General features: G+C 45.8%; 3 protein-coding genes across 5 annotated transcripts; 2 read left to right on the forward strand and 1 right to left on the reverse strand.

The window, feature by feature from the left end:
* The first annotated feature begins 312 nt into the window (after positions 1-312).
* On the forward strand, positions 313-9,286 carry gga1 (golgi-associated, gamma adaptin ear containing, ARF binding protein 1). Its single transcript, XM_062448487.1, has 17 exons — positions 313-432; positions 971-1,055; positions 1,694-1,769; positions 2,223-2,321; positions 2,490-2,613; positions 3,120-3,220; positions 3,412-3,492; positions 3,845-3,982; positions 4,307-4,388; positions 4,785-4,895; positions 5,089-5,232; positions 5,475-5,539; positions 5,670-5,860; positions 6,113-6,366; positions 6,560-6,729; positions 7,248-7,358; positions 7,761-9,286. Exons 1-17 carry the CDS (start codon positions 390-392, stop codon positions 7,869-7,871), a joined length of 1,986 nt encoding a protein of 661 aa, XP_062304471.1. The 5' UTR covers positions 313-389; the 3' UTR covers positions 7,872-9,286.
* Positions 9,287-9,429: 143 nt separating this feature from the next.
* On the reverse strand, positions 9,430-18,201 carry LOC134008913 (probable ATP-dependent RNA helicase DDX17). 3 transcript variants are annotated; one of them, XM_062448489.1, is made up of 13 exons: positions 17,861-18,201; positions 17,275-17,425; positions 16,977-17,073; positions 16,480-16,613; positions 16,045-16,110; positions 15,383-15,524; positions 14,809-14,969; positions 14,402-14,574; positions 13,714-13,824; positions 13,566-13,627; positions 13,373-13,432; positions 11,021-11,257; positions 9,430-10,453 (listed from the first exon to the last, which is right to left on the reverse strand). In XM_062448489.1, exons 1-13 carry the CDS (start codon positions 17,911-17,913, stop codon positions 9,987-9,989), a joined length of 1,914 nt encoding a protein of 637 aa, XP_062304473.1. In that variant the 5' UTR covers positions 17,914-18,201; the 3' UTR covers positions 9,430-9,986. The 3 variants fall into 3 exon arrangements, with proteins under 3 accessions (XP_062304473.1, XP_062304474.1, XP_062304472.1); XM_062448490.1 differs by having other exon boundaries at positions 17,275-17,422; positions 17,861-18,200; XM_062448488.1 differs by having other exon boundaries at positions 17,275-17,443; positions 17,861-18,198.
* Positions 18,128-23,165, forward strand: ntan1 (N-terminal asparagine amidase). The gene is made up of 10 exons (XM_062448493.1): positions 18,128-18,525; positions 18,681-18,783; positions 19,771-19,836; positions 19,937-20,045; positions 20,421-20,494; positions 20,608-20,661; positions 20,836-20,889; positions 21,006-21,103; positions 21,372-21,485; positions 22,258-23,165. Exons 1-10 carry the CDS (start codon positions 18,445-18,447, stop codon positions 22,426-22,428), a joined length of 924 nt encoding a protein of 307 aa, XP_062304477.1. The 5' UTR covers positions 18,128-18,444; the 3' UTR covers positions 22,429-23,165.
* Positions 23,166-25,660: the final 2,495 nt, after the last annotated feature.

Consider the following 25,660-nt stretch of genomic DNA (forward strand, 5'->3'; position numbering starts at 1 on the left):
TTTTGGCAGCTCCTTACAATACACTTAATGAACGAACCCACATTTCCAGATTGTTTTAATAACAATATTACTTACAATCTTACTTAGGGAACTGAATTGTATTTTCCCGTTTCATTAACACATTGCATGACCACAATCAGTTTCAAAAGACGTGATAGTAGGTTGTCTTTCTCTGTCAAGCCAAAGTTAATCATTATCACAGTAGTATCCTTTAAGGAGAAAACAACTGGAAAACATGCAACAAGAAGGGAACATATTCTATGTGTAATGTATGATGCAAGTCATTTTTTGGTTGAGAGCCTCCCACACACACGTAAACTTAGCGAGCGTGGGACACGTACTAGAATAACGCGATAGTTTCTTTTTTTTTTTGTCAATTTCGCCGAAAGATGGCGGCGCCTCCAGATGAAGAGAGCTTGGAGTCTCGCATCAGTGAGTCATACGGTGCTTTTATTGTCATTATGATACATTTTTAGATCGACATGAGCTGAAATAGGGTAATGGGATAGAGAGGTTTGCTACGAGAGAGCGAATCCTCCGAACATCACTGAACCGTGGTCCCACTTTGATGAGAATGTTGGTTAGCCTTGTTAGCAAACCAAGTCAGTGCAGTGCAACCCATGATCGACTCAGACGAGCTTGTGCGGAACAAAAACAGACATTAACCTGATTGGTTAAAGACAAATAATGCGTTGACAACCACGAACAACCGTTCTTTGTTGTGTTAGTAGAGTGATCTTTGGTGTATTTGCTGCAACGTGTTTGAAAAGCTGCTCAAGACAGACAGGTTAGCTAGCGAGCTAGTCTCAAATTCATGACAGCTTGTCAGAATGGGGAGGAGTCAATGTCTTCAATGTTGTGTTGGCAATTTGGGCAAAATGTTCATATTTGTAGCATATTGTGGGCGTTAAAATATACGTTTTATGATGTCGACCAGTCATTTTACGAAAATGTGCATCCATTTCCGCAGATAAAGCTACCAACCCACTAAACAGGGATACGGACTGGGAGAGTATCCAGGGCTTCTGCCAACAGCTGAGCAATGAACCTGAGGGGTGAGGAGAGCTTTCTGTCTTAACTGACTGCCAGATGATATGCCTATACCGCAGTATATAATGTCTTTGGACAGTGACATCTTTTTTGGGGTTCTATTGTCAATCATGTTGTCAATCACATGATAAGGATGTTTAGTGAATCGTAGGTTGTTGTCATCCATATCATAGGAACCATTGAAAAGGATAGCACCTTTTCTAGTACATAGCTCCCCATTTTATGGTTCAAAATATTAGTCCAATGGGTCCACAACTGTGCCTCATGAGCCTCCTTGTGTCATTGGCGTATGCAGAACAGAGCTGCCGGTGTCTAGTCTTTGTTCTACGCTTTGCATCTGGAGGATGTTATCAAAGTGCGACAAACATGAGAAACACAGCAAGCACTGATACAAATTCAGCTGGCAGTAATAAGACACAAAATGTGAAATTGATAAGGAATCTTGCAAGAAACCTTGCTCTAAACAACAGCCCGGCTCTTTGTTAACCAAAAAGATAAACAGTAAGCTAAGCTTGTATAGTGGATGACAGAAGTACACATTCTATTGTGTTTCACTGTGTTTTGTAGAGATTAGTATCATTGAGTTACTGCTCAGCATTGAGTTATCAGTGGCATTTTCAGTGACATTTTCTTTTTCTACAAGACCCCAGCTGGCTGCCAGGTTACTGGCTCACAAGATCCAATCGCCTCAGGAATGGGAGGCCATGCAAGCCCTCGCGGTGAGAGTCCAGTCCATACACCATGAGAAGTCCAGTCAACCTTTACTCATAGACCACTTCTAAAAACAACAGAAGTTGAGCCAAAGTGGTTTTACAGATCGAACACACAAAATCTATAAGAACAGACTGATTAAAAACATATATATAAAATAAATGAAAACATTTTAATATGACATATTTATCCACTTCATATATATGCACACATGAATAAAAATGGCCAAGGGTCAATCATAAGGTCTATTTAGTCCTGAGCTAGAATCAGCTAGAACGCATAATCTGAGACGGTACAGTACAGTAAACATTGGGTGAACGTGCACAATGTGATTTGAGAACTTAGGATAAGAAAACACTTATTTGATCCTCTCGCAAAGAAAGGCCGTTTCAGCAGCAGAGACGGGCGAAAGATAGTGGCAATACAGTAACGAATACAAATGAACTTGAATTCTCCCTTAGGTCCTGGAGACGTGCATGAAGAACAGTGGGAAGCGTTTCCACAACGAAGTGGGCAAGTTCCGCTTCCTCAATGAGCTCATCAAGGTGGTGTCACCCAAGGTATATCACCAACGGAGGAAGGGCCACACGACTACTGCTTTTTAGTGGAAGAACAACTTAACATCCGTTAAGTTAACACAACGCTTTTGTAGAACACGATACCGCCGATGCTAGCTGATGTCTTTACCTGTTTCGTATGTCTTACTCTTCCTGCAATCTCCTCTGCAGTACCTGGGTACCAGGGCACCAGAAGCGGTGAAGAAGAAGGTTCTGGAGATGATGTACAGCTGGACGGTGGGGCTACCTGACGAGTCAAAGATAGCAGACGCCTACCAGATGCTCAAGAAACAGGGTGAGACAAGCACACTCGTAGAGGAAACTAGGTCAAATCCAAATTTGGAGGCTGTAGTTAAACTGCCGTGCAATGTCAGGATCACAATGAGTATAGTGTGAAAGACGGCTCAATTACATTATAGGGCATACCATATCGTGTTCAAAATAAGCTGTTTAGTAACCATTCACAACATAATTTGTGTTGAATAACAACAGTTCCAAAGTTCGTTGTGTGTATGTTAGTCTTCTCTTTTTCAGTGGCATTATGCATTAACCCGTGACAAAAATCCAGTTGAAAGTCGATGAGTCATTACTGAGTCATTACTAGGTAATTTATGAATGACTTTACGGCCTGACCCTACTTAGAGAGTAGCTATGTAGCCCTGTAGCAAGTCCCACCATATGGTTAACGCTTCATGGCTCCAGCAATGTTATTCTAGAGATGTGACCTAGATGGAGGGTGGTACATGGGACGTGTTGTTGACGGACTGTTTACTCATGTGAAGTGGACGGGGTCTCTTCCAGGTATTGTGAAGCAGGACCCAGTCCTTCCTGATGACAATCCCCTCCCACCGCCTCCAGCCCGACCCAAGAACGCCATCTTTGAGGATGAGGAGAAGTCTAAGGTAAAGATGCTGAAAACTCCAGAAGGTTTCTTTTTTTTTTTCTTGTCTTTTTTTTTTAACGAAATGCTAAGTTGATCTTTTTTTATGACCCTTGCACCTTTTAATCAATGGCCAATACGGCTCCCTCCTTTCCATTACTCACTCCATCTCTTTCTCCACCTCCCTTCCTTCCCCCTTTCCTGTCTGTGCAGACGCTGTCTCGCCTCCTAAACAGCACCCACCCAGAAGATCTAAGAGCAGCAAACAAACTCATTAAGGAAATGGTTCAGGAGGTGAGTCATGTTCTGTGTATGTGTTTTAGTTGTGTTTGTTTAAATGTGTTCCTTTGTGACTGGTGCCGTACTCTACTGCTGTCACATCTCCACAATATCCTCACAGTCCCAATTAATCCGCCATCTTCAAAATCTGACCCTCAAATCGTCATCATCCGTTTGCAATCCCACTATCTATCGACAGTAAAGTCATCTTCCCTTTATTTCTGTTCTAACCCTAAACCCCCCCCCCCCCCCCCCCCAGTTGAGTTATATCCACAGTCCCCCTTCAAGGATATCAACCATTCGCAATCCTGTTCCGTTAACAGTTATCTGTCTCCCTTCAACCCCCACACACCTCCCTCCTCCACAGGACCAGAAGCGCATGGAGAAGGTATCAAAGCGCGTCAACGCCATCCAGGAGGTGAAGGAGAGCGTGGGCCTCCTCAACCAGCTACTGGGGGACTACAGCAGGGAGAGCAGCTCCCAGAGCAACGATGAGCTCCTCAAGGTCAGCCGGCGCCGCCACCGCCGCTAGGGGCCTTACGCGGCACGCCGTATAGCGTTTAGGGATACGAGCGGTTGCATCGCACGCGTGCAGCAGGACACGGCTATCTGTGTGGCGTCGCACGGGGCGAACATGCGCACCCACCGCCGCCAGCTGCGGGTCCATGTTCAGTCGAAGCTGTTTGGGGGGTGGGTTTGATACGTCGCAGGACTTGACCCAGTGAAGGTCCTGCGAACACGGGGAACTTGTTTTGAGTTGGGTTGGTGTGATGGCTGATATGTTGCTGACGAATGATCGCCTGACCCCCCCCCCCCCCCCCCCCTGCAGGACCTGTACCAGCGCTGTGAAAAGATGCGGCCCACGTTGTTCCGACTGGCCAGCGACACGGAGGACAACGACGAGGCCTTGGGTGAGGCGCGCTCTCAGAAACGCCTCCCCACCGCAGGGGGGGGGGGCCTCCAGAGAAACACACACACAATACTCAAAGCACTGAATACTGAACTGTCGTGTTTCATGGTGGAGTAATATATCTTGGTGTACCGAGCTCCATGGGTGAACTAGGGTCTGTGACAGTTCAACGACAGCGTAACACAGTGGAGTTGTGTTAAGTAGTAACATAACATTTCTAAATGTTATTCAATTGGACAACACTTTTATCCAAAGCAGCACACAGTATAAACAGCACATGCATATAGTAAGTACAGCAGATTGATCAATTCCCCAGAAGTGCATCGTTGTATTTGGTAGCAGTGTTACATCAGCACGCCTAGAGTTCCTAAGCGCTTTTGTCTCGCGGTCAACACAGCGGATATACTGCAGGCCAACGACAGCCTCACGCAGGTCATCAACCTGTACCGGCAGCTGGTGAAGGGGGAGGAGGTGAACGGAGACGGAACAGCCACGCCCACCCTACCAGGTGAGAAAGGGGGCGGGGCGAGACATGTGGCTATTTCCTCGTTTTGGATCAAACCCCTAAAAACGGATCCCAATTGGACGACAACATGGCGTCCAGTTGACGTTTAGTGGCTAGTTTCAGTATTTGTCGATCACTCGTGATTTGAGTCCGATAGAATTTAGATCCATTTTTCCCTTGTCCAATCCCCTTTTAGGAAGCAGTAGCACGGCCCTCCTAGACCTGACGGGATTGGACACCTCACCCGCCGGGTTTCCCTCCTACCCCGGCACTCCGTCTCTGCAGACGCCATCGCAGGAGGCGGGCCATAACCTGCTCGACGATGAGCTCATGTCGCTAGGTAAACACGCTTTTATCTCCTGAAATAAATGATGACATAATGGCTCAGTTTCCCAGACATGGATTAAGCCTACTCCTAGACTAAACATGTTTTCAGTGGACATATTCATTTAAATGTTCTCTTATTTTAAGACAAGGCTAAATCCATGTCTGGAAAACTGGGCCATAGTGTCTGAATTTGTTTCTCATCAGATGTTTACTACATTTACTTTTAAAATAAATAATCTTATGATGGTGTCTTAGGTCTGAACGATGTCACGCCCAACTTCAACCCGACCCCTCAAGCAGGAGATTGGAACTCTTTTCAGGTGAGATTTCATCATTTCGCCTTCCGGAAGCTTTAGCCTTTGTGTGGAGTTCTGTCTCATCTTGGACCCCTGCACACACACACACACACACACACAATCTCTTACTCCTATACCCCCTTTGCCCAACCAGTCGTCCGACAGCATCGAGCCCACAGTGCCAGCCGTGCCCAAGGCCATGCTGCTACCCTCGGTGACCCTGACCCCCCACACTCCAGCGGTGGGGGCCCAGGCCACTCCCGCCAAGCCCATGGATGAGCTCGATCTGCTGGGCAAGACCCTGCTGCAGCAGTCCCTACCTCCAGGGAGCCAGCAGGTCAAATGGTAGGATGGGAAACACATTTACCACTAGAACCAATGAAATCTGGGTTATTTCTAACATTCTTGTAGGAGAGGATTGCTGACCGATGGTAAGCGGTTGTAATGAAATGCTGACTATGCCAGAAAATATGTTCACTGAAGTCAAAAGCCATGAATTTTATTAGGAAGATTAACAATGTACAACTGTAATATAAAATACGAACAAAATAGTACTGAAAGTTAATAATGAGCGCTCTCTCCTTCTTGCCCAACTAGGGACAAGCACCAACCTCAGTCCAGACCCACCTTGCGAGACCTCCAGACCCAGTCAAGCTCCAGCCCCAGCTCTGTCCCAAGCACCACCATGCCAAGCCCTATCCTGGCCTTCTCCTCAGAGCAGCCTGGGGCTCTCCTAAACTCCCAGCCCGGCCATGGGGTTCCCGCTCCAGGCACGGCTGCACCAGCTCCGCCCCCCGAGGACGACATCTCCCTGGCTAACGTGACAGTGCCTCTGGAATCCATAAAACCTAGTAAGCTCATGGTCTGATAGTTTGGCCCTACAATACGACATACAACAACATGACATCGAATTTAAGAATCCTACAAGCATAATATATATCAACTAGCGATAACTATAGCCTTTAGGGATCATTAATTACACGTATATTAACGAATAACACGCTCTTAAAACAACGTGAATGTCATGTTCTCTCCCTCCTCTAGGCAGCCTGTTGCCCGTGACCGTGTTCGACAAGCACAGCCTGAGGGTGCTCTTCCATTTTGCGCGGGACTGCCCTCCGTCGCGGCCCGACGTCCTCGTGGTCATCATCTCCATGCTGTCCTCGGCCCCCGCACCCGCCACCAGCATCCGCTTCCAGTCCGCTGTCCCCAAGGTAAGATTGCCGTCCCCTGCCGCCACCGCCGCCGACGACCTCTTTACCTCTCTTTCTTTTCTTTGTGTTTCTTTCTCTACCCTTCCTGGCTTGCGCTCTACCTCCCAGATATCAAATCTGAATCAGGTTTTATTGCCAAGGAGGTTTACACATAATAAGGAATTTGCTATGGTAGGTTGGTGCCTCACAATAAACATAGTACATCGAAAGATAAAGTAAGTACTGTAGTAAAAGGCATACGTATACAGTAAGGTTGCGCATTTATAATAAAGAATATTACCAAATGGGTACAGTATGACTGTTACTTTAATAAATGAAGAGCCGTGCAGGGATGTGCAAAACTTCACAGGATTACTCTCACGTTCCCGTTCTCCGGGTCCTCTTCTCTAGAACTTTCTATTCTACTCGCTTTCCCTCACCCATTGCCCATTCTCACTTCATCCATCAATGTGTGACCGCGTGACCCTGAGAAACATGCGTGGTGTGACTCTGTAACGCCGTCCGCCTGACGTCTCCAGGTGATGAAGGTGAAGCTGCAGCCCCCGTCGGGCACCGAGCTGCCGGCCTTCAACCCCCTCCTGCCCCCCGCCGCCCTCACACAGGTGCTGCTGCTGGCCAACCCCCACAAGGTTAGGACCGCCACCACGCCCTCGTCTCACTCTCTGTCACTTTGTCTCTCTCTCATGTCATTCTCTCTCACTTTGTCTCTCTCTCTCCTCATGTCCTTCTCCCTCTCTTTCTCTGTCTCTCTCTCTCCTTGTGTCCTTCTCCCTCTCTTTCTGTATCTCTCTCTCTCCTCACGTCCTTCTCCCCTCTCTTTCTCTGTCTTTCTCTCCTCATGTCATTCTCTGTCTTTCTCTCCTCATGTCCTTCTCCCTCTCTTTCTCCATCTCTCTTTCTCTCCTCGTATATCTCTGTCGCTAGGGCACAAAGCTCCCCTACCTCGTTAAGTCCATCTCTTTGGCAGTCCTGCATGTAATTGCTGACGTTTCAGTCAAATAAAAATGGGGACGCTTTGTGTTTGCTTCCAGGAGAAGGTGCGGTTGAGATACAAGCTGACGTTCGACCTGGGGGAAGAATCGCACGACGAATCGGGGGACGTCGAGCAGTTCCCCCCTCCCGACACCTGGGGGAACCTTTAGTGGGGGGGAAGGACCTTCCTGCCCCCCGAGAACTTCCTGTCACATGATCCGCTGCTTCCTTCGTGGGTGTAGACGGATGGACGTTTCCCCCCCCCCCTCTCAATTGTTGTTCCCGAGGAGTGAGCCGTTGTTAACGGTGACGGATCAGGCTTTGGGGAAAGGAGCTGGGATCCTGAGCGGTCTGGGAGGTGTAGGGTTCCACCTCGTGCCTCTTCCCCGTGTCCTGTCCAGTCCTCCTTTCGTCATCCCCCTTTTCTGTGGCCTCATCTCAGCGTCATCTTACTCCTCTTTGGGTTTGGGTTTTCTTCATTCCAACAACCCTACTCCAATCGAAAAGCCGCAAAAGCACTACCGCGTTGGAAGATGACGGTCAGTAGGGTCACGTCATCGCAGTGACTTTTGAGATGATGGGTCGAGCCTTTTAACCGGAATGTTTGTGTGTCTGGATGAGTGGGAGTGGGTGCACAAAACGACAAATGGACTAAGTACCGTCTTGCGTCTTTTGTTTTATATGGTGTTGAGGTAAAGTTCGGTATGCGAGTTTATGACGATTATGACAGGTGGGTATATCCAATGCTGTGACAAGATGACACTTTTCAATATTCTCTGAAGGAAATGAAATCTCTCTTGCGTTGTGACTGTAGAAAATGAGCATATCATTTTGATGTTTCGATTTGACTCATAAAACACTCATTTTGTCAACATTCCAAAACATGGTACACTACCCCCCCCACCAATCCCAAACACTTTAACTGTATTTATTTGATTCATGCAGAAGAGATTTCTACAACTCATGCATTCTTTAGAATTTTTGCACAAATGTATTTCTCCCCTTTTGTTTTTTTTCTTTCTGCCTTTTACCTGTCCCACCTTTCCAAAGCAAGTTGCGTTGAGATCGTACTGACACCCAGTCTGAATCTGCCGTTCGTGCCTAAGCCGAAAGTTTATTCTTCATGTTTGTTTTCGTTTGCTGTCATGTACATAAGAATGAGTATTTTTCGTTCCATGCAAATTTGTCTTTCGAAGAAATCCATCGATGCTTCCTCAAGTGTGAAACGAAAGGGAACATCAAACCATCGATGCTTCCTCAAGTGTGAAACGAAAGGGAACATCAAACCAATCATCGGCGATATGCGTTCGGTTAGCTTTGCTCTTTTCCTTGTGCTGATCAGAACTGCGAGGGGGGCAAAGCTGACCCCAGATCTGTTCTGAATGGGGGACTCCATCCCGTGTAGCAGCATCCTCTTTTCTGTCACTTCGTAGCTTCCTTTCCACATTCCAACATCCCAACATCCCTCTCCTATCCCAGGTCTGCTCTGACTCTGTAAATAAGGATACCGGTTCTGCATTTATGTAAATTTGCCAAAAACGTAAAAAAAGAGGCAAAGAGCAATTCTATATGAGGGTGAATGTAGTGCAAATATGTATTTAAGGGAAATAAAGTTATTCTTTTTCTTGGGGGTTTAAATCGGAGTGTCTGTTGTTGATTATCTTGACTGCTGCTCCTCAGCAAAGGTGAGGAAAAATGATGTCTTGGAAATGAAAGATGGCAGAAACATTTTCAATGGTTACAAAAACTTTAATGCTGTGGAATGAATCAGCTTAAGAAACAACCACTTTCTATGTACAGACTGTACTAGGCAAGAGACTTCCGATATGCTCATTTGGTTACTAATCTAAGACAGACAGATTTTTGCATCTGTAATGTCCAGATACAGTAAGACTGTTTTTCTATGAAGTGGGTGTAGCCATACAGATATTTCAAACTCAGAATCACAGTTAAAGGCAACTGCAACTACAGATTTGCATTCATATTTCAAGATGGTTGCAGATTTGTAGGAAAGTAGAAAACCGGAGAGCACAGAACACCCGAGTTACGGACAAAAAAATAACAAGTAGTTCTACAGAGTGATAAACACAATTGAAAACAAAAAAGTAGAGACAATACATTTCACATATACAGGGCAATCTAATCTACAAAAAAAAGTAAGCAATCTAAACTACAAAACAACAAAATGATAATATATTAGCCCTTACCTGCCCACTCCTATACCCCTCAGGGAAGGACACAAGCTACATTAGCTTCACACTTAATGGGATTTCAAGGGTGGCGTTCTACTTCCTGGGTGCTGCGGCGGGGGGAGTGGGTGGGGGAACAAAGGGGAACGGTGGCTTCCCTATGAAGCTCATGAGGGGGGACTGAAGCGGGGCAAACTGCTGGGCCATGAGTGGCTGGGGCCCTCCAGACGGAGGCGGCCCAAACTGACCCTGGGACTGACCCGACTGGTCCTGCCTCCCGCCGTTCACACCCGAGGAACCGCCCGACTGGCCCCCGCTCCGGCTGAAGCTCTGGTATTGGTTGGTTCCCGAGCCGTAGCCGCTCCTCCCCTCCCTGCTCCGGTCCCGATAGGAGGACGAGGAGGACCTGTCTCCGTCGCGGCTCCGCCCGTCGCGGCTGAAGCTGCTGCGGCTCTCCTTATTGGCTCCGCTGGCAGTGCGTATGCGGCGCTCACACTCGTCCTGGTACATCATGTTGGGATTGTTGTCATCGGAGCCACTGGGCCGGTAACGCAGCCGGCCACCTAGAGAAAAGAATGTGGGGAAAATCGACCACGTTGTAGTCAACAACATGACTACAAAATATGACGAGTGCTTGAGAAGAGCGGGTCTCTGTACTGTGGTGTTATCTACACCTTGTGGATTTAGTGACTACACCGGTATGGAGTGCTTCTGGATATCTTTATTTAATAGACACAATATAGGATATGTGACCTGCTCTAAACATCGCTCAGATAAGAGACCCCCTACCACTTCTTGACCTCACCCTTATATACCGGGTCATTTGCATATGACCAGAATACCATTTGCCCCATTAGGCTACAGTACATTACATTTACATTTAGTCATTTAGCAGACGCTCTTATCCAGAGCGACTTACAGTAAGTACAGGGACATTCCCCCGAGGCAAGCAGGGTGAAGTGCCTTGCCCAAGGACACAACGTCAGTTGGCATGACCGGGAATCGAACTGGCAACCTTCGGATTACTAGCCCGATTCCCTCACCGCTCAGCCACCTGACTCCCTCCCAGTACATCTACTACAACCGTCGAGGAAAAGGACGGTGCGTGTTTTGAACCCGAGCAAACTCACCCCCTCCCCCGCCTCCGCGTCCAGAGTCGACCAGCTGCAGCAACTTGGGGTTGATGGCCTGCCGGGCCTCCTCCAGGACCCGGACCAGGTCCCGGGCCTGCCGCAGGTTCCCCGGGGTGAAGAAGGTGTAGGCTGTGCCCTTGTTGGTGCTGCGCGCCGTGCGCCCGATGCGGTGGACGTAGTCCTCCGAGGAGTTGGGGTAGTCGTAGTTGATGACGAACTTGACGTCCTCTACGTCTGAGCGGGGTAAAGGAGGATCAGTTTGTTTCACAGAGTCAGAGAGAGAGGAGAGGGATGAAGTGTTGATTAAGGTTCTCCAGAATGTGGACTGATAAAATACTAACTGTCTTTTGCGTTACTTACCGTCAATTTCAAAAAGTAGTTTAAAAGCATTCTGGTATAAGATATGTCATAAAACTTCAACTTTGGATGTTACAAGACAGAGAAGCCGATTTTTGAATATGGACCCTCGCCACATGGTTTCTGGTGCCATAGAAAGGTGCTCTAGGTAATTTTCCATACTGTATTTTTAAGTCTTCTTTTGGCCAAATTGATTCTTACAGGGGGAAATAAACAATGTTTCTCCAAACACTAGACTAATAAAAGGACAGAGAAGTCTGTTTCTCATTACAGAAAACATGGGGCTCTGACAACACTGCTGGAATCCATAAACATGTCTCCTTTTACCTGCCCAAGGTAACCGACGAGCGGCCACTGTGAGACTTCCTTAACTTGCCAAACAACATCCGAATGTCCCCAAAGAGAACAGGTGAAGTACAAAATGGTGGAATTACAATTCATGAACACGTATGCTGTCACAAAACATTTCACAACCACCCCTATGTCTTATGGTTTCGGGAGTCAAAAGGATGGAACGACCTGAATGAGAGGTTGAGAGCTCGTGGATTGAGAAATAGGGGGTGCTGAGGTACTTACCCCTTTCAAGTTGCTTTACAAGGGTAGTCACCCCCTGATCAGTCCTGGCTCGTTGGGAGGAGCTTGGGGGGGGAGGAAGAAGGGAGGGAGGGTTGGTAGGCTATGTCACTCCCCCTCCCTTGCACACTTTCCTCCTCACCCTTTAGCACGCACCGGCAACCTCGGACGGGAGCAGAACCGTAAATGCACCGGACGGTTCTGTTGCTCTCTCGCCGAGTTGCAGGACCTCCGCACAGAACCGGGTCAGGACTGGATCCAGACGAGCTCCTACAACTCTCTCCCTGTCTGTCTGCCTTCGGACGGATGGGCAGACGGACAGACAGGCACCTCAGGCTGGGCCCAAGGCGAGCTCGCTGGAATGACACGCGCTAACACTACGGGGAGCTGTGGTACAAGAGGTGGGTGAAGGGGGCCTGCATCCTTGTTACAAGTAGCCGTTAGCATTTAGCATGTGACCTAGCTTTTAGCATAGCCTGACTGGGGGCAACACCAGTTCTGACTCCAGCACTGACTGCTTGAGCGGCCATGTGCTGGCAAACCCTGAAGGGGGGGAGGGGAGGAGAAAAAGAAGAACAAGGAGACAGTCATAGGTAGGCTTGGCAAAATCCAACATGTAAACGTCCCCTTCACACTTCCAGGTTTGAACTAAGGGAGCTTGACTAAAGAGCTACTGGGTGGACGGACATTATCTTTTAAAAACACATGGTGGGCTACCCTGTACCTAAAATATATGCCGTAGCAATAACCAGCCTCAGAAAAATGTGACTTCAAGTTACAGTCAAAATAAAAATAAACTGTACATTCACACCACAGAAGAGACATGATGATGATAAAGGGATAAAGCCCCCCCACCCCCCTTTCACAACCCTCCTGTTCAGGCAGCGTGCCAGAGCACCCTGGGTCGGGGGAGGCTTTGAACTGCAGTAACAAGAAACAGACTGTAAAACCACAGGAGAGCTAGAGGCCAATGGGGAGGCAACTGACACTGTTGTTTGTTGATGTTGCAGCTTCACAGCTACACTACAGTAGCTTTGGGGCTTGCTTTACAACCTCGAATGGGGTTATTTGTGTGGAGGCAGCCACAGAAATGGTACATGGCAGAAATATAGTCGAGTTGGACATTTTCAAGAGCAATGTACCAGCACTTCATTCACAGAAAGTGTACAGGCACATTGCACATACTGTAAGTCGACATACTGCAATGTCCATGTGTTAAACCTGAAAATGGGATGGAAAATTAAGCAACGAATCACATTATATTGTCTTGTGTGTCCTTCACTAAAACACAGATTTAAATATGTGCTGTATACACTACAAACAAAAAAAACGATTCGTTATTTGTATTGAAAAGTGAAATTTGTGTAATACTGTGTGTGTGTGTAATACTGTGTGTGTGTGTGTGTTGAGAGGACATACCCAGACCACGAGAGGCCACGTCAGTAGCAATGAGGATTGGGGCTTTCCCACTGCGGAACTCTGCATTCAGAAAAGGCAGCAAGAAAATGTAAACAAAAGTGGCCGAATCTACATATTTCACTGCATCTCTCGAGTCAAGGAGGAAAGAGATGAGTCATCTTAAGATGCATAGGCAGATTGAATTGTGACTCACCTATCAGAACCCAGTCTCTTTCAGGCTGGCTCTTGTCTCCATGGATACACATGGCTGGCCACCTGAGGACACCCCACTCACCATTAAAGAATTTGAATTTGTAGATACAATGTTTTAATCCCTCCCTCCGTCCCTCTGTTCCTCTCACCCGTCTCGTCTCATCCTCCTGGTGAGCTCGTCACAACGCTTCTTGGTCTCCACAAAGATAATAGTCTTGTTCTCCTTCTCAGCCATGATCTCCTCCATTAACTGGATCAACCTGATGAAAAGAGGAAAACGTTAGTACGTATCGCCCCAACTGCTTGTAAACGAAAGCATGTTCCTTCTTACACACCACAATAGCCTCCTTCACTTGCTCAAGGTATTTTTGCTGCTAATATTTTTTGCTGCCATTGTTTTAAATGAGTATTTCTATTTTGTTGGCCTCTACGTAGCTGTTTGCATGCCATGCCATAAATATGTCATTGTCCAGAATGACCGGTGTTCTGTGCACATGATAAATAAACCACTTTATAAAACTAATTTCAACTTGATCTACATTTTACATTTACATTTTAGTCATTTAGCAGACGCTCTTATCCAGAGCGACTTACAGTACGTACAGGGACATTCCCCCGAGGCAAGTAGGGTGAAGTGCCTTGCCCAAGGACACTACGTCATTTCGCACGGCCGAGAATCAAACCGGAAACCTTCTGATTACTAGCCCGATTCCCTAACCGCTCAGCCACCTGACTCCCTAGCCTACCTACCTAGCCAGAAATAGAATTAGGACAGGTGGCCATTGAAGACCATGGATACCACCATCCAATCACAGAAACAATCTCCGGCAGCCTCACTTGTTGTCCTTCTCGTTCTCCATGCAGACGTCGACGATCTGCAGGATGTTGTGGTTGGCGCTGAGCTCCAGGGCGCCCACGTTGATCTGGACGTAGTCCCGCAGGAAGTCCTCCGCCAGCTGGCGCACATCCTTGGGCCAGGTGGCACTCCACATCAGGGTCTGGCGGTCAGGCTGGGGGTGGAGATAGAGAGAACGAGGGGGCAAACGGGGAGAGAGTGAGAGAGAGAGGAGGGAAGGGAGTCAATCAAAGAGTCAATTCTGTATCGCAAAACCCATCAAGATGTCCGGTAGAGTTTATTCAATAGAATGATGACATCATTTCATAACTATCTATCCAACTTCAATTCCAAGAAGACATTCCAACTATCAGCAGCTGTTCATGAACCATGTTCCTATCCCCCCTACCCTGATCTGGTCCACAATCTTTCGGATCTGGGGTTCAAATCCCATGTCCAGCATGCGGTCGGCCTCGTCCAGCACCAGGTATGTGCAGCGTCGCAGGTTGGTTTTCCCCGATTCCAGGAAGTCGATGAGACGACCAGGTGTGGCGATGCAGATCTCCACACCTGGGTGGGGAGGGGGGTAACACAATCAACACACAAGAACAGAACAGATTCAGCTTAGAGGACTATCTCCACCCAATCCTAGCCTTTCCTACAACTTTTCTTTCTTTTTAATGATTATAGAATATGAGCAGACAGTCCTCTCAGAGGGAAAAGGCATCAGCCCCATCTGGAAGGCAGCACGCTTCAAACACAGCCGCTCCGCAGACACGACAGCTGAGCAGCCAAACTGTGCTTCTCCATCAAGAATGTTATTATTAAAAAAAAAAGAGCCAGATTTACCACTAAATACATAATAAACATTGCCTTTGCAAAGGAATTCTGAAATAAAAAGGAATTCTGAAATCAAATTCCCCCTTGTACTGTACGTCCAAAAATATTTTTCCCTGTTATACTGAAGATGTTAATGTGGTCACCTCTCTCCAGGTCTCTTATCTGAGGCCCCTTCGGGGCGCCGCCGTAGACGCAGGTGCTCTTGAGGCGTGACAACTTGCCGTAGTCGTTGGCGACCTGCTGCACCTGCTGGGCCAGCTCTCTGGTGGGGGCCAAGACCAGGCACTGGTGGGAGGGAAAGGTGGGTGAGTGGGAGGAGGGGGGGAGGGAGGGAGGGAGAGAAAGTGACCGAAAAGAGTCAGGATGGGTAGAAAGAGTTTGTGAAAATGAGGGAGGTAGAGGGAGATGGTGGGAGGAAGGGGTGGATGTAAAGACGAATAAAGGAGAGAGGGATGAGCAGAGAAAGTGGTAGCGGAGGGCGAGGGCAGGGGGAGAGAGAAACACATGATTAACAGATCAAAGTATAGCGCTTAAGTGACTACGGTGCCGATGGGAATTCTTCCAAGGATACTGGCCATAGATATGTAAAACAGCACACAATGTGTTACTGATGTGGGACCAGCCATATCACATGAAGTGCTTCAATACACTAAAAGTAAAAAACGAGTAAAACTAGTAAAAGTTTGTATTTTTCAGCAGCTCAGTCATACGTGATGTGGATATGGCAACTCCTCAAATAGAGCCATCTACTCTGTATTCACACACAGTACGAGGCAGCAGCAGCAGCCCAATGTTGTGTACTCACAATAGGCCCATCTCCTCTCTCCAAGTACGGCTGATGGTTAATGTGGACAATAGCAGGGAGGAGATACTACAAAAGATGAAAGAGATTGGAAAGAAGATCAGTTCAGTCTTGGATCCCTAATGGTGCAGAATAATAGGGGTTGTGCCTGATTATGATGTTGGGAGGTTGCAGCTGCCTGTCTGTCTGTGTTCCTCTGAGTGTGTGTGTGTGTCTGTGCGCCATCACTTCTTTCTGCAGTTGTTCACCGTCGTAAAACAACGTTTATGTGTGTCTATTACTCCGACGAGACAGATATTGACAGCTGTGTATATGTGTGTGCGTCAGTGTGTGTGTGTAGGAACAGCAAGTATGAAAGTGTTACGAAAGGTTATACACAGTACATACTATTATACTTCTAGACTATACTTTCATATGAATACAGTATCCAAGCCTCACCGCCAGGGTTTTGCCGGAGCCTGTCTGAGCTATTCCCACCATGTCCCTCCCACTCAGGGCCAGTGGGAAGCCTTGAGCCTGGATAGCCGTGGGCTCCTTGAAGTTCTGCTGCAGAAGCACGTCCATCACGTACTCTGACAAAAGAGAGAGATAAACTGTTCAAACAAACTGTTCCTTGGCTCTAACCACTGAAATACTATTAGAGCTGTGCCTTTCTGATTCTTGATATTATCCTATGCCATTTTCTGTACTTACTATATGCACTATTTGTATGGAACTTTAGATACAGTTGAGTTTTTATACTTTAATAAAATGTAAATTCATGTTAACGGTTACACATGGCGTTTCTGACAAGACGAACTCTATAGCCTAAATTCATTTCAAGTTTTTATCAGTTTGTAAAAAAAGTTAAACAAAAGACATTTCAACTTCAAATGAAGGTCCTGGTCCTCTGCAACCGGTATTTAAACGTGGTCCTCCTGAAGGCTCCTACTTACGGGGGAAATTAGCCTGGTGAAAACCGGTGACGGCCTTGGGACAGCCAGTGCCCCTAATAGTGATCTCCTTCTTCCTGCGAAACTCATCAATATCATACTGGAGGACAGAAATCCGAATGCAACAGGTTAGAATTAGAAAATAAGTACTGACGCAGCATACATCGTATCACTGTCATTGGTTGAGTTATGCAGGGGCGGACTTAGTTAGGGCGGGGCCAATCTGCCGGGGGCGGCACAGGAGGGGGGGGTTTGCCCAGAGAGCCACACAAGCTAAGGCCGCGAATGTGCAAGTTTATACCTGACTCATACGCTGGAGCTCCGAATGTTCGTTGTAGAAGTTCTTCTCGAACTTCGGCAACTCGTCCAAGTTCCACTTCTTCTTGCGCAGGCGGTCTCCAGGATTCCCAAACTTCATGGGGGGAGGTCCGCCCCTGCTGCCGCCGTAGCTACTAGAACCAAACCGAGCCCTTATATGCGCATGGAAAGTAGAAATGTAGGGTATTGTGTCTCATGATAAAAAGTATTAAAGCCTACTATACTACTCTGTTGATACATAGTAGGCTACTCTACCTGAGAGTTGTATATGTAGCCTATAAAAAATACAGCAAGTTAGCAATTCTATGTAGCCTATCAGTTGCCACAAAAGCCCTGTAGAGGTAACGCAACGGCAACGATTTCCACTCTAGATATAACTGAGTAGCCTAACAATTAGGCCTATTGTATTTAGTTAATTTTATTAGTTCACTTATAGTTACTCCTACCCAGAAAATGTATTGCTTGTTTCCAAACACAAGCAAATAATCAAAGTATGCATGTGCACGTAGAACAACGTAGGCTACAGGCTATCTACATAAAAATGTGACACTTTTCAGATTCTTTCTTACCCACGGTCTCGTCCACGGTCCCGATCTCTGTCCCCATAGGAACTCCCTCTCATGTTTTCGATTTTTTTTCCGTCCAAATATTTGCAGCTTACTTGCACGTACTAGAAAACCCGCTTCTTTCACGGACAAATTAAAATCCTAATGTCAAAGTCGAAACTTTGTTAGGCAGTTGACGACGGAATGCGTACCGAATATTTAGAGGTTCCTGAAACATGCAAACAAAATATTTTTTGTTTTGTTGTTGCTTCAAATGGTCACGTAAACTTCCAGTGCCTCCCTCTTTAAAGACGTAAAACAAGTATTGGCCTATCTACCGTGACTGCTTACAAAATAGCAGCGAAAAATGCGTAGCGTGATTGGGAATAGCCGTAGCCCATCTATTTTTGTGTCTGACTGTGTGTTGTACTTATGTTGTACAGTTGATGGCAGTATTGTACACGTTTTCTGAAGAAGAAGACATACCAGGAAATGCAAGCAGCTAACGTTAGATAGCTAATTTACTTTTAATGTGTCTTTTGTCCTACTAGTTGTATGTATTGGGCCTGTTATTATGACATTAGAATAGGTTCAAATTGCAGAAAGAAATGCCACTGTTAATACAAAATAGACGAATCGAACGACCAAGTTCGACAGATGAACTTTTCACGAAATATCCACATTTGCAGGTTAGTATTCTTACTGTACAACTAGCTAGGTTTTCCGCTTTCAGTGTTAAGATGTCCTTGTTAAAATGAATGATTATTTAACCTATATCCCGTGACCTAAGCCGCATACACATGCTAATAGTTAGCTACAATGGGTTTGTTGTCAACATTTGCAGACAAACGCCAGCGAATTTCGTTCCAAAGCGTTTGTGGATGTAGACTCGAAGTGCCTTCTTTACGTTCAGCAAAGAGAGTTTGCAGCAACAACGCCAGCAGACAGTGAGTGCTTAAACCAGTCCACAAACATGAGTTATTGCTTTACCTCAGTTAGTTAGATAGTACATTTACATTTATTCATTTAGCAGATGTTTTTATCCAAAGCGACTTCCAAGAGAGAGAGCTTTACAAAGTGCATAGGTCACTGATAATAACAACAAGATAGCCCCAAAAACATTGCGGGTAGCCAAAACATGAAGCACATATTCTTAACAACCAAAATAAGTGCCAAAGGGAAGAACCACAAGAGCATGTAGTTAACCCTTGTGTTATCTTCGGGTCATTCTGACCCATCAGTCATTGTGACCCACCGTCGTATTGCGACAACTTTACCGCATACCAAAACAAAGTGAATCATTTTCTTTTAACCGTTGGGCTGTCTCAGACCCCCCACATTGCGATGGTTAAAAGAAAATTATTTTTATTTGTTTTTGTATTGGGTAAAATTAGGTAAACACAACGATGGTTCGTTATGAACCTTTGGGTCATGTGACCCGAAGGCAGCACGAGGGTTAAACAAGTTACAATTAAACAACATGAATCGCTTTAAGTGCAAGTGTACCTGTAGAAAAGCAAGCAACAGTAAAAAATATTTTACAGCGAGTACAACAATTTAAATCAGTTACCACTAACCAACAAGACTCTAAGCAAGAGTTATTGTGATCCTTGAGGAAACTAACATGGGGTCCAGCAAACCATTCCTAAGTACTGTTGTACTCCCGGAACAAGTGCGTTAGTAGTTACTTTTATTACACTGAAATGGGTGGAAATGTCCAGAACATGCTATTATCCCAAAATAAAGTAATAAATATGAACCGAATCAAATGAAACCTAGCAATCTTAACTTTGACCTAATTGTGTTGTGTCCAAATCAAAGTACAAGAGAATAGATCCTAAATAAACTGTCACTTTTCCAAGAATTGCTGCCCACTGAATGTTTTTTCTATAAATAACTTTCAAACGTGAACATGTCTTCCTCTATTCATCTAGACTCTGTAGCTGTCATCGGCTCTGACGATGCCACCACCTGCCACCTCGTTCTGGTGCGACACACGGGTAACGGGGCCTTCCTAGAATGCACAATTGACAGCTGTCATGGTAACCAGCGACAGGAGACCCTCATGTTTAAGGGGTGTGTCTCTGCCTCGTTTCCCAGGAAGTGGAGCCGCCTGCCTTGCCCATTGTGACGGCTCCAGTACGTGGAGCGAAGTTCCTCTCATCGTGAAAGCGGTGACATCACTTAGCGGCCCTGTCAAGGAAGGCAGGTGAGAAAGAAAGACACGAGTACGCGCGCACGCACGCACGCACACACACACCGAAGTTCTTCTCATCGTAGTGGCAGTGACATCACTCAGTCAAGGAAGGCAAATGACAAAAACAGACACATACGATGGAGAGTCATTCTATGCATGGTGGAGACATCCATATCCTTTACTGCTTGTTTGGTGTATGCATCGTGACGTAGCAGAGGTGGTTTAAAACAAAGCTTGTGTGACGAATGCCTTGCCTGCCACCTGAAAACCCCCCAAACGTCCTCCTCTGGATGTTTCGGAGATGTTTGGGTTCCTACGCTAATCAAAACAGCAGCAGTTTGATACACACTTCCACACACTGTCAGCCTGTCTTTACTCATCTTAAAGACTGGAGCTCCATCTTGTCGGGGGATTCGACGACGAGTCAAAGACGTCCGAAAAATTAAGCCTTAACCTCCTGGGTAAATATCTCGTTCTTCTGTCTTCACCTATTGCCGTAGACACTTGCAAATAGCAACAGAGTATTGTCTGCATAATGACAAGACCTCATTGTGTGTGCGCTCGTGTTCCGCAGCGGCCTTTCACAAACAGAAGGAGGATATTCACCTAGAAACGTGCTGCATCACAGGTAATTCATGTTGAATTGTTGTGTACGTTCATTCAGTACTTTTCCATCTGCAGTGAACCACTGGGTGTTCTATCAGAATCAGAATCAGAAATGGTTTTAATGTATGGTTACATACATGACAATAAGATAACTTGTAAGCGCGTGTTTATAAAAACGCTCCATTTTTTTCCGTAGAGATGAATGATGTCATAGTTGACGGAACACACAGACCGGTGGTTTATGGGATAGGTAAGTAGTCATTGCACCGTGCATTGTAAGAGTGCTCCCACCAGCGTTTTTGTGGAGTGTGGAATAGTACACAGTATCTAATGTATTGACTGTGTGTGTGTGTCGCCCATCTGCAGGCGTGAACGTGAAGACAGGGGAGGTGTTCCCTGCCTCGTTCCCTTATAAAGGCCCTGCAGAGGAGCTCCGCTCAGCGAGGACCTTCACTGGAGGACAGGTAGAGACACCACTGTTGTTTCTACACTCACAGGCATCCTCTCTAGTTCTGCACCTTGGGAGGATCACTGATCTGACATGACTGGATTGGTGGCTGCTGATGTAGGAATGACCCTGCTTTCACCCTTTCCAAACCTCTGCGATCGGTGATTACATGAAACTGAGGAGAAACCAAGTTTGATGTGAAAGCCTGTAGGAAAATGTTAAGACATTGAAGATTTCGATGCAGTGTTACATGACCTGTCTATGTGAACGTGTCTTCTGTATAGATGGCTGACATCTATGACTCAAGCAAAGGACTAGTGAAAATAGGTCCCTGCAAGTGGTCCCCTAATCTGGATATTGCCTTCTGGCTGTCGCAAAAGGATGACACCATCTTAAAGGTAAGAACTGAGGGACAGTTTTTGTGTGGACTTTTTGGAATTGTTATAGAACGTGTCAATCTTTCTTTTGGACCTCATTGACCTTACACCCTGTTGCCCACTAACACCTGAATAAATATCTGGTTCTTTTTCCACATTACAAAGGTTTGAGAAAAGAGGGATATTATTCAATGAGGTGATATGTTCTGACATCAGCTTCAGTTTGCATGTATTCAATTAAATCTAAAGCCTGCATTGCATGGACAACAGTTGTGTTTGATTCTGTGTGATTCTGCTGCAAACCCAATTTCTATCATGAAGGATAGTAAAGTTATTACCACGGTTGGTCACGATAATCATGGTATTGTGTTTGCATACTGTATGTGTGGCTGTCCAGGGTTTCCCGCAGAAAATGAGTTGGGGGGGACAGGGACAGGCCTTCTTCGTTGTACGAAGAAGCCCGCAATTTTCGGTTGTCTTTTTCTGTCCTTTTGGCTGTGTAAAGTGCGAGAGAAAATCATGTGTAGACACCACCAGATGCCGCTGTTCGGACTCATTACACGATTCGGAGGCTTATCACATATTTCAAGGTTGTAAAAACTGATTATCTAGAGAAGGGAGACTGGCGTTCGTCACGGTTTGGAATATTTAAAAAAATATATATACAAAAAGTTAGTTAAGGTGGCAGGCGTGTGTTGTTAAGGCGGCCGCCTTAACTGGAAGGTGCAGCGGGAAACCCTGCTGTCTATGTTAAACCTTTGTCCTCCATTCTCTCTCCCCCCCTCCCCCTCAGTACCTATCCACCTCCCCCATGGCCGAGCCTCCACACTTCATCCAGCACATCAAGTCCACCATCCAGTTCCTCCTCCAGCACCCCAGCCCAGACAGCCTGTTCCCTGGAGGCCAGCCCCAGCTCTACCACAGGACAGAGCAGGGGGACTGGGAGAGGGTTCCCCAGCCATAACCCCCCTCCCTCCCTCCGGTCCCAGCGCTCCACACCTTCACATGACTGGGCTGGAACTGGTCTGTCCTGGCTCCCTGACTCCTGAAAGGGGCACTGTGACTCCCCTGCACTTCTTCCTGATGCCAAACATGGCTGGTTATCTGTTTGTCTGTGTGTGGAGGGTAGCCAGGATTAATGGCAGTCCTACATGTACTGACTGGGTCACATGCTTCCCGCTCACCTGGCATAACTGGCCGGCACCGGTACAGAGACAGGAGACGTTTGGCTACAGGCCATTTTTGTGTCTTGGGTTTTTTCTTTTCTTTTCTTTTGGTGTCTGTGAGGGGACACGCTACTGGATTGCAAATGCATGTCTTCTCCTGAGTCTTAATATGATAATCTGGTGTCCTCCTCTTTCTTGTTGGTGTAGATACTAAGCTCTGTATATTACTGTACAAAAGAGATTTAACATGAAATGTATGACTCGTTCTTCTGAAAACTATTTCTCACAGAAGCCACAAACCGGACGGCCAAGCATAATAAAAAGTTGGGAGGAGCTTAAAGGCAGGGAGGAGCTTAAAGGCAGGGAAGGTAATGTTGTTGAGAAGCACTTTTTGTCATGTTTGCTGAGATAAACTTCACATCCTGATAGCAACCAATTAATCTAAAGGTTTGTCAGTAAAATGAAATCAATACAATATCTGTGGGCGTTGCAAAACTATAATAAACACAACCAATCATTAAGGTCACCTAACCAATCATTAAGTTATTATGTTTTGGAGGAGTGGCTTTTAAGGGAGGGGTGAGATATTTCAGTTTGAATCCTTTCAAACTCAAGCTAAAATTGCTATGTTTGCGAAACATACCTATCCTGCATTTAAAGATGAGCAAAAACCATATTCAATTTTAGTTACAGCCATCATCCATAAGAACATATGCATTAGACTGGAATATGAAATTTGATACCACAGTCCCACAAGGACATTCATAACACGGACATCGGTCCCTTCCAGTCCATCCATCTACCTGGCTTCCCTGTTATGTTGTGCCAATCACATGGCACCAGCCTGTGGCTACCGTTGCTTAAACTGACATTTGCCAACTCTGACCCGAGTTGACCTTTGGACTTCTGTGTTTGGCACTTTTCTTAATGTAAAACTATGTTTAACCTGTGTTCTGCACCTCTCTTTCACCAACCATCTCTGGAGGAGGGGATCCCTCACTGAATTGCTCCTCCCAAGGTTTTCTGGGAGTTTTTGCTTGTCTTCCTTGAAAATTGAGGTTGGTTGAGGGGCAGTTCTATGGGCACATGTGAAGCCCTCTGTGACACTGCTTGTAAAAAGGGATATTCAAAGGAGATGTAATAATTGTTTATAGTAGGGGAGACCGGGGATGAAAGTAACACGGGGTTAGTTGTAACACTGTCAGTTTGACCAATTAGAAAGGAACTACGGTGATGTCATCAATATCGTAGACTCCCACTTCCTTTCCAAGCAGGAAATGAGAAGTGGCAGTTCTTTGTTAGCAACACAAAAAAATTACAACCAAAAAAACAGATTTTCAGGTAAGAAAGTATTTTTTTAAATCAAGATTGTTATTTGCCTAGCGTTTATTGTATTGTAGATGCAATGTTGCAATTTATATCACCTAATGGAGCCGTTTCTCTAGTTTAATTTGATGCTTAGCATTCATGCTAACTTCAAACCCACATACCTTAAACAGTTAGCTATGTAATGGCTGGTCGTTGTGGGGATGGTTGTAACAGTTCATAAAAAAATTTACAACCATCCCCTTATGATGACTCAATATGGTTTTTGTACTTTTCACCTTTTTTCTAGCATGCCAAGGCAGTGGAAGCGCAAAACAAACAGGGGTGTCCCTGCAGAAATTCTGAGAAAGGCTGCAATTGAAGTCAGGAAGGGAGATTCTGTGAGATCAGTGGCCAAGGCCCATTCAATCTGTCACGTTACACTATACAGATATGTTAAAGCTGCACAGAAGCTCAGAGAGGAGGGTTCAAGTGAGAGGCCCCATGTAGGCTACCGTAGTAGTCAGAAAGTCTTCAGTGAGGCACAGGAGGAACTCTTGACAGAGTATTTAACAGAAGCAGCTGGTCTGTTCTATGGGTTAACCCATCGAGAGGTAACAATGAGATAGGCATAGTAAAAAAAAAAAAAAATTATAATAATAATTTCACTTCACAATTATTATCCCCATTAGATCAGAATCAGAATCAGAAAAGGATTTATTCGCCATGAATGTTTACACAGACAAGGAATTTGCTTTGGCAGGGAGGTGACAGGGAGGTAGACAGGGAGAAGCAGTCCTGTATTTCATGCGTCCGGATCGCGTCCCGGGGGCATGTTGACTATGGCAGTGTGTAATATAGCCTGTAATTTTCCAGCTGAGGATTTGTGCAGAGGGGAGCACGCCTGCTATGGGGACTCAATTCAGAGCACTAACGAAAAAGGCTGCACAATTTAGGCTACTGCATGTCCTATCGTGTCAACATGAGTGAGCCAACTGCAATCAAACCGTCTCCTGTACCTGGGACAAGACCTTGGGTCAAGAAGATAAAGGGCAGCTATGAGTTCCTTCCCCCCAACAGTGAGTATGCTTCAGGAACACAATTACAATTCTTAGATTGAAAGTGTAAATAGTACCAGTATTCAAGTTATGCTACTAGCTAAATGTCTTACCTGCTTCTACTGAAAACCGGAAAACAACTAAATGAATGTCTGTTGGCAGCCATGTGAAATCAAACACTTCTAACTTTTTCACGTTGTTGTTTAAAGTGAGTGAAGATCTGGGGAACAAACTGTCAAGGCTCAAAGCTGAACTGTACCAAAAAATGGACCTGGAGGACTTCAGCAAGAAGTTTGGCCTCTTAAGAGCAGATATGGACAGAAACATGGAGCAACATGTGGTTAGGTACAGACTTGAGGACCTGAGATCTGAGCTGCATCAAAAGATACAAAACCAACATGAGCTGAAAGAGTATTTTGATAGGATAATGGCAGACATTGAGAGATTACAAAAAGAGACAAGTAGAACAAGAGATACTTTGGATGAGAAGATGCAGGAAATAGAAGACATAAGGGTACAACTACAGAAAAAACAGGCAGAGATTCACCGGAACATAAGATTTGCCATGATCTCGTTTTGTGTAATAGCAATTGGTGTACTTGTTACGTTTTTATTTGAAGTCGACTCCGTTATTCCGTTACACATAAGTGAGGGAATAACATATGTC

This window comes from Osmerus eperlanus, chromosome 22 (assembly GCF_963692335.1).
Source record: "Osmerus eperlanus chromosome 22, fOsmEpe2.1, whole genome shotgun sequence".
NCBI lineage: Eukaryota > Metazoa > Chordata > Actinopteri > Osmeriformes > Osmeridae > Osmerus > Osmerus eperlanus.

Excerpts from the sequence above, each read along its gene's own strand:
- ntan1 (XM_062448493.1), top strand. The coding sequence starts at position 18,445 with ATGCCACTGTTAATACAAAATAGACGAATCGAACGACCAAGTTCGACA. Across the intron at positions 20,046-20,420 it reads GGCCCTGTCAAGGAAGGCAG|ACTGGAGCTCCATCTTGTCG; the intron begins GTGAGAAAGAAA and ends CTCATCTTAAAG. Across the intron at positions 20,890-21,005 it reads ACCGGTGGTTTATGGGATAG|GCGTGAACGTGAAGACAGGG; the intron begins GTAAGTAGTCAT and ends GCCCATCTGCAG.
- gga1 (XM_062448487.1), top strand. The coding sequence starts at position 390 with ATGGCGGCGCCTCCAGATGAAGAGAGCTTGGAGTCTCGCATCA. Across the intron at positions 2,322-2,489 it reads TCAAGGTGGTGTCACCCAAG|TACCTGGGTACCAGGGCACC; the intron begins GTATATCACCAA and ends TCTCCTCTGCAG. Across the intron at positions 3,983-4,306 it reads GCAACGATGAGCTCCTCAAG|GACCTGTACCAGCGCTGTGA; the intron begins GTCAGCCGGCGC and ends CCCCCCCTGCAG.
- LOC134008913 (XM_062448488.1), bottom strand. The coding sequence starts at position 17,913 with ATGAGAGGGAGTTCCTATGGGGACAGAGATCGGGACCGTGGACGAGAC. Across the intron at positions 13,825-14,401 it reads GAGAACGAGAAGGACAACAA|GTTGATCCAGTTAATGGAGG; the intron begins GTGAGGCTGCCG and ends TCTTTTCATCAG. Across the intron at positions 13,628-13,713 it reads AGGAGGATGAGACGAGACGG|GTGGCCAGCCATGTGTATCC; the intron begins GTGAGAGGAACA and ends GGGTGTCCTCAG.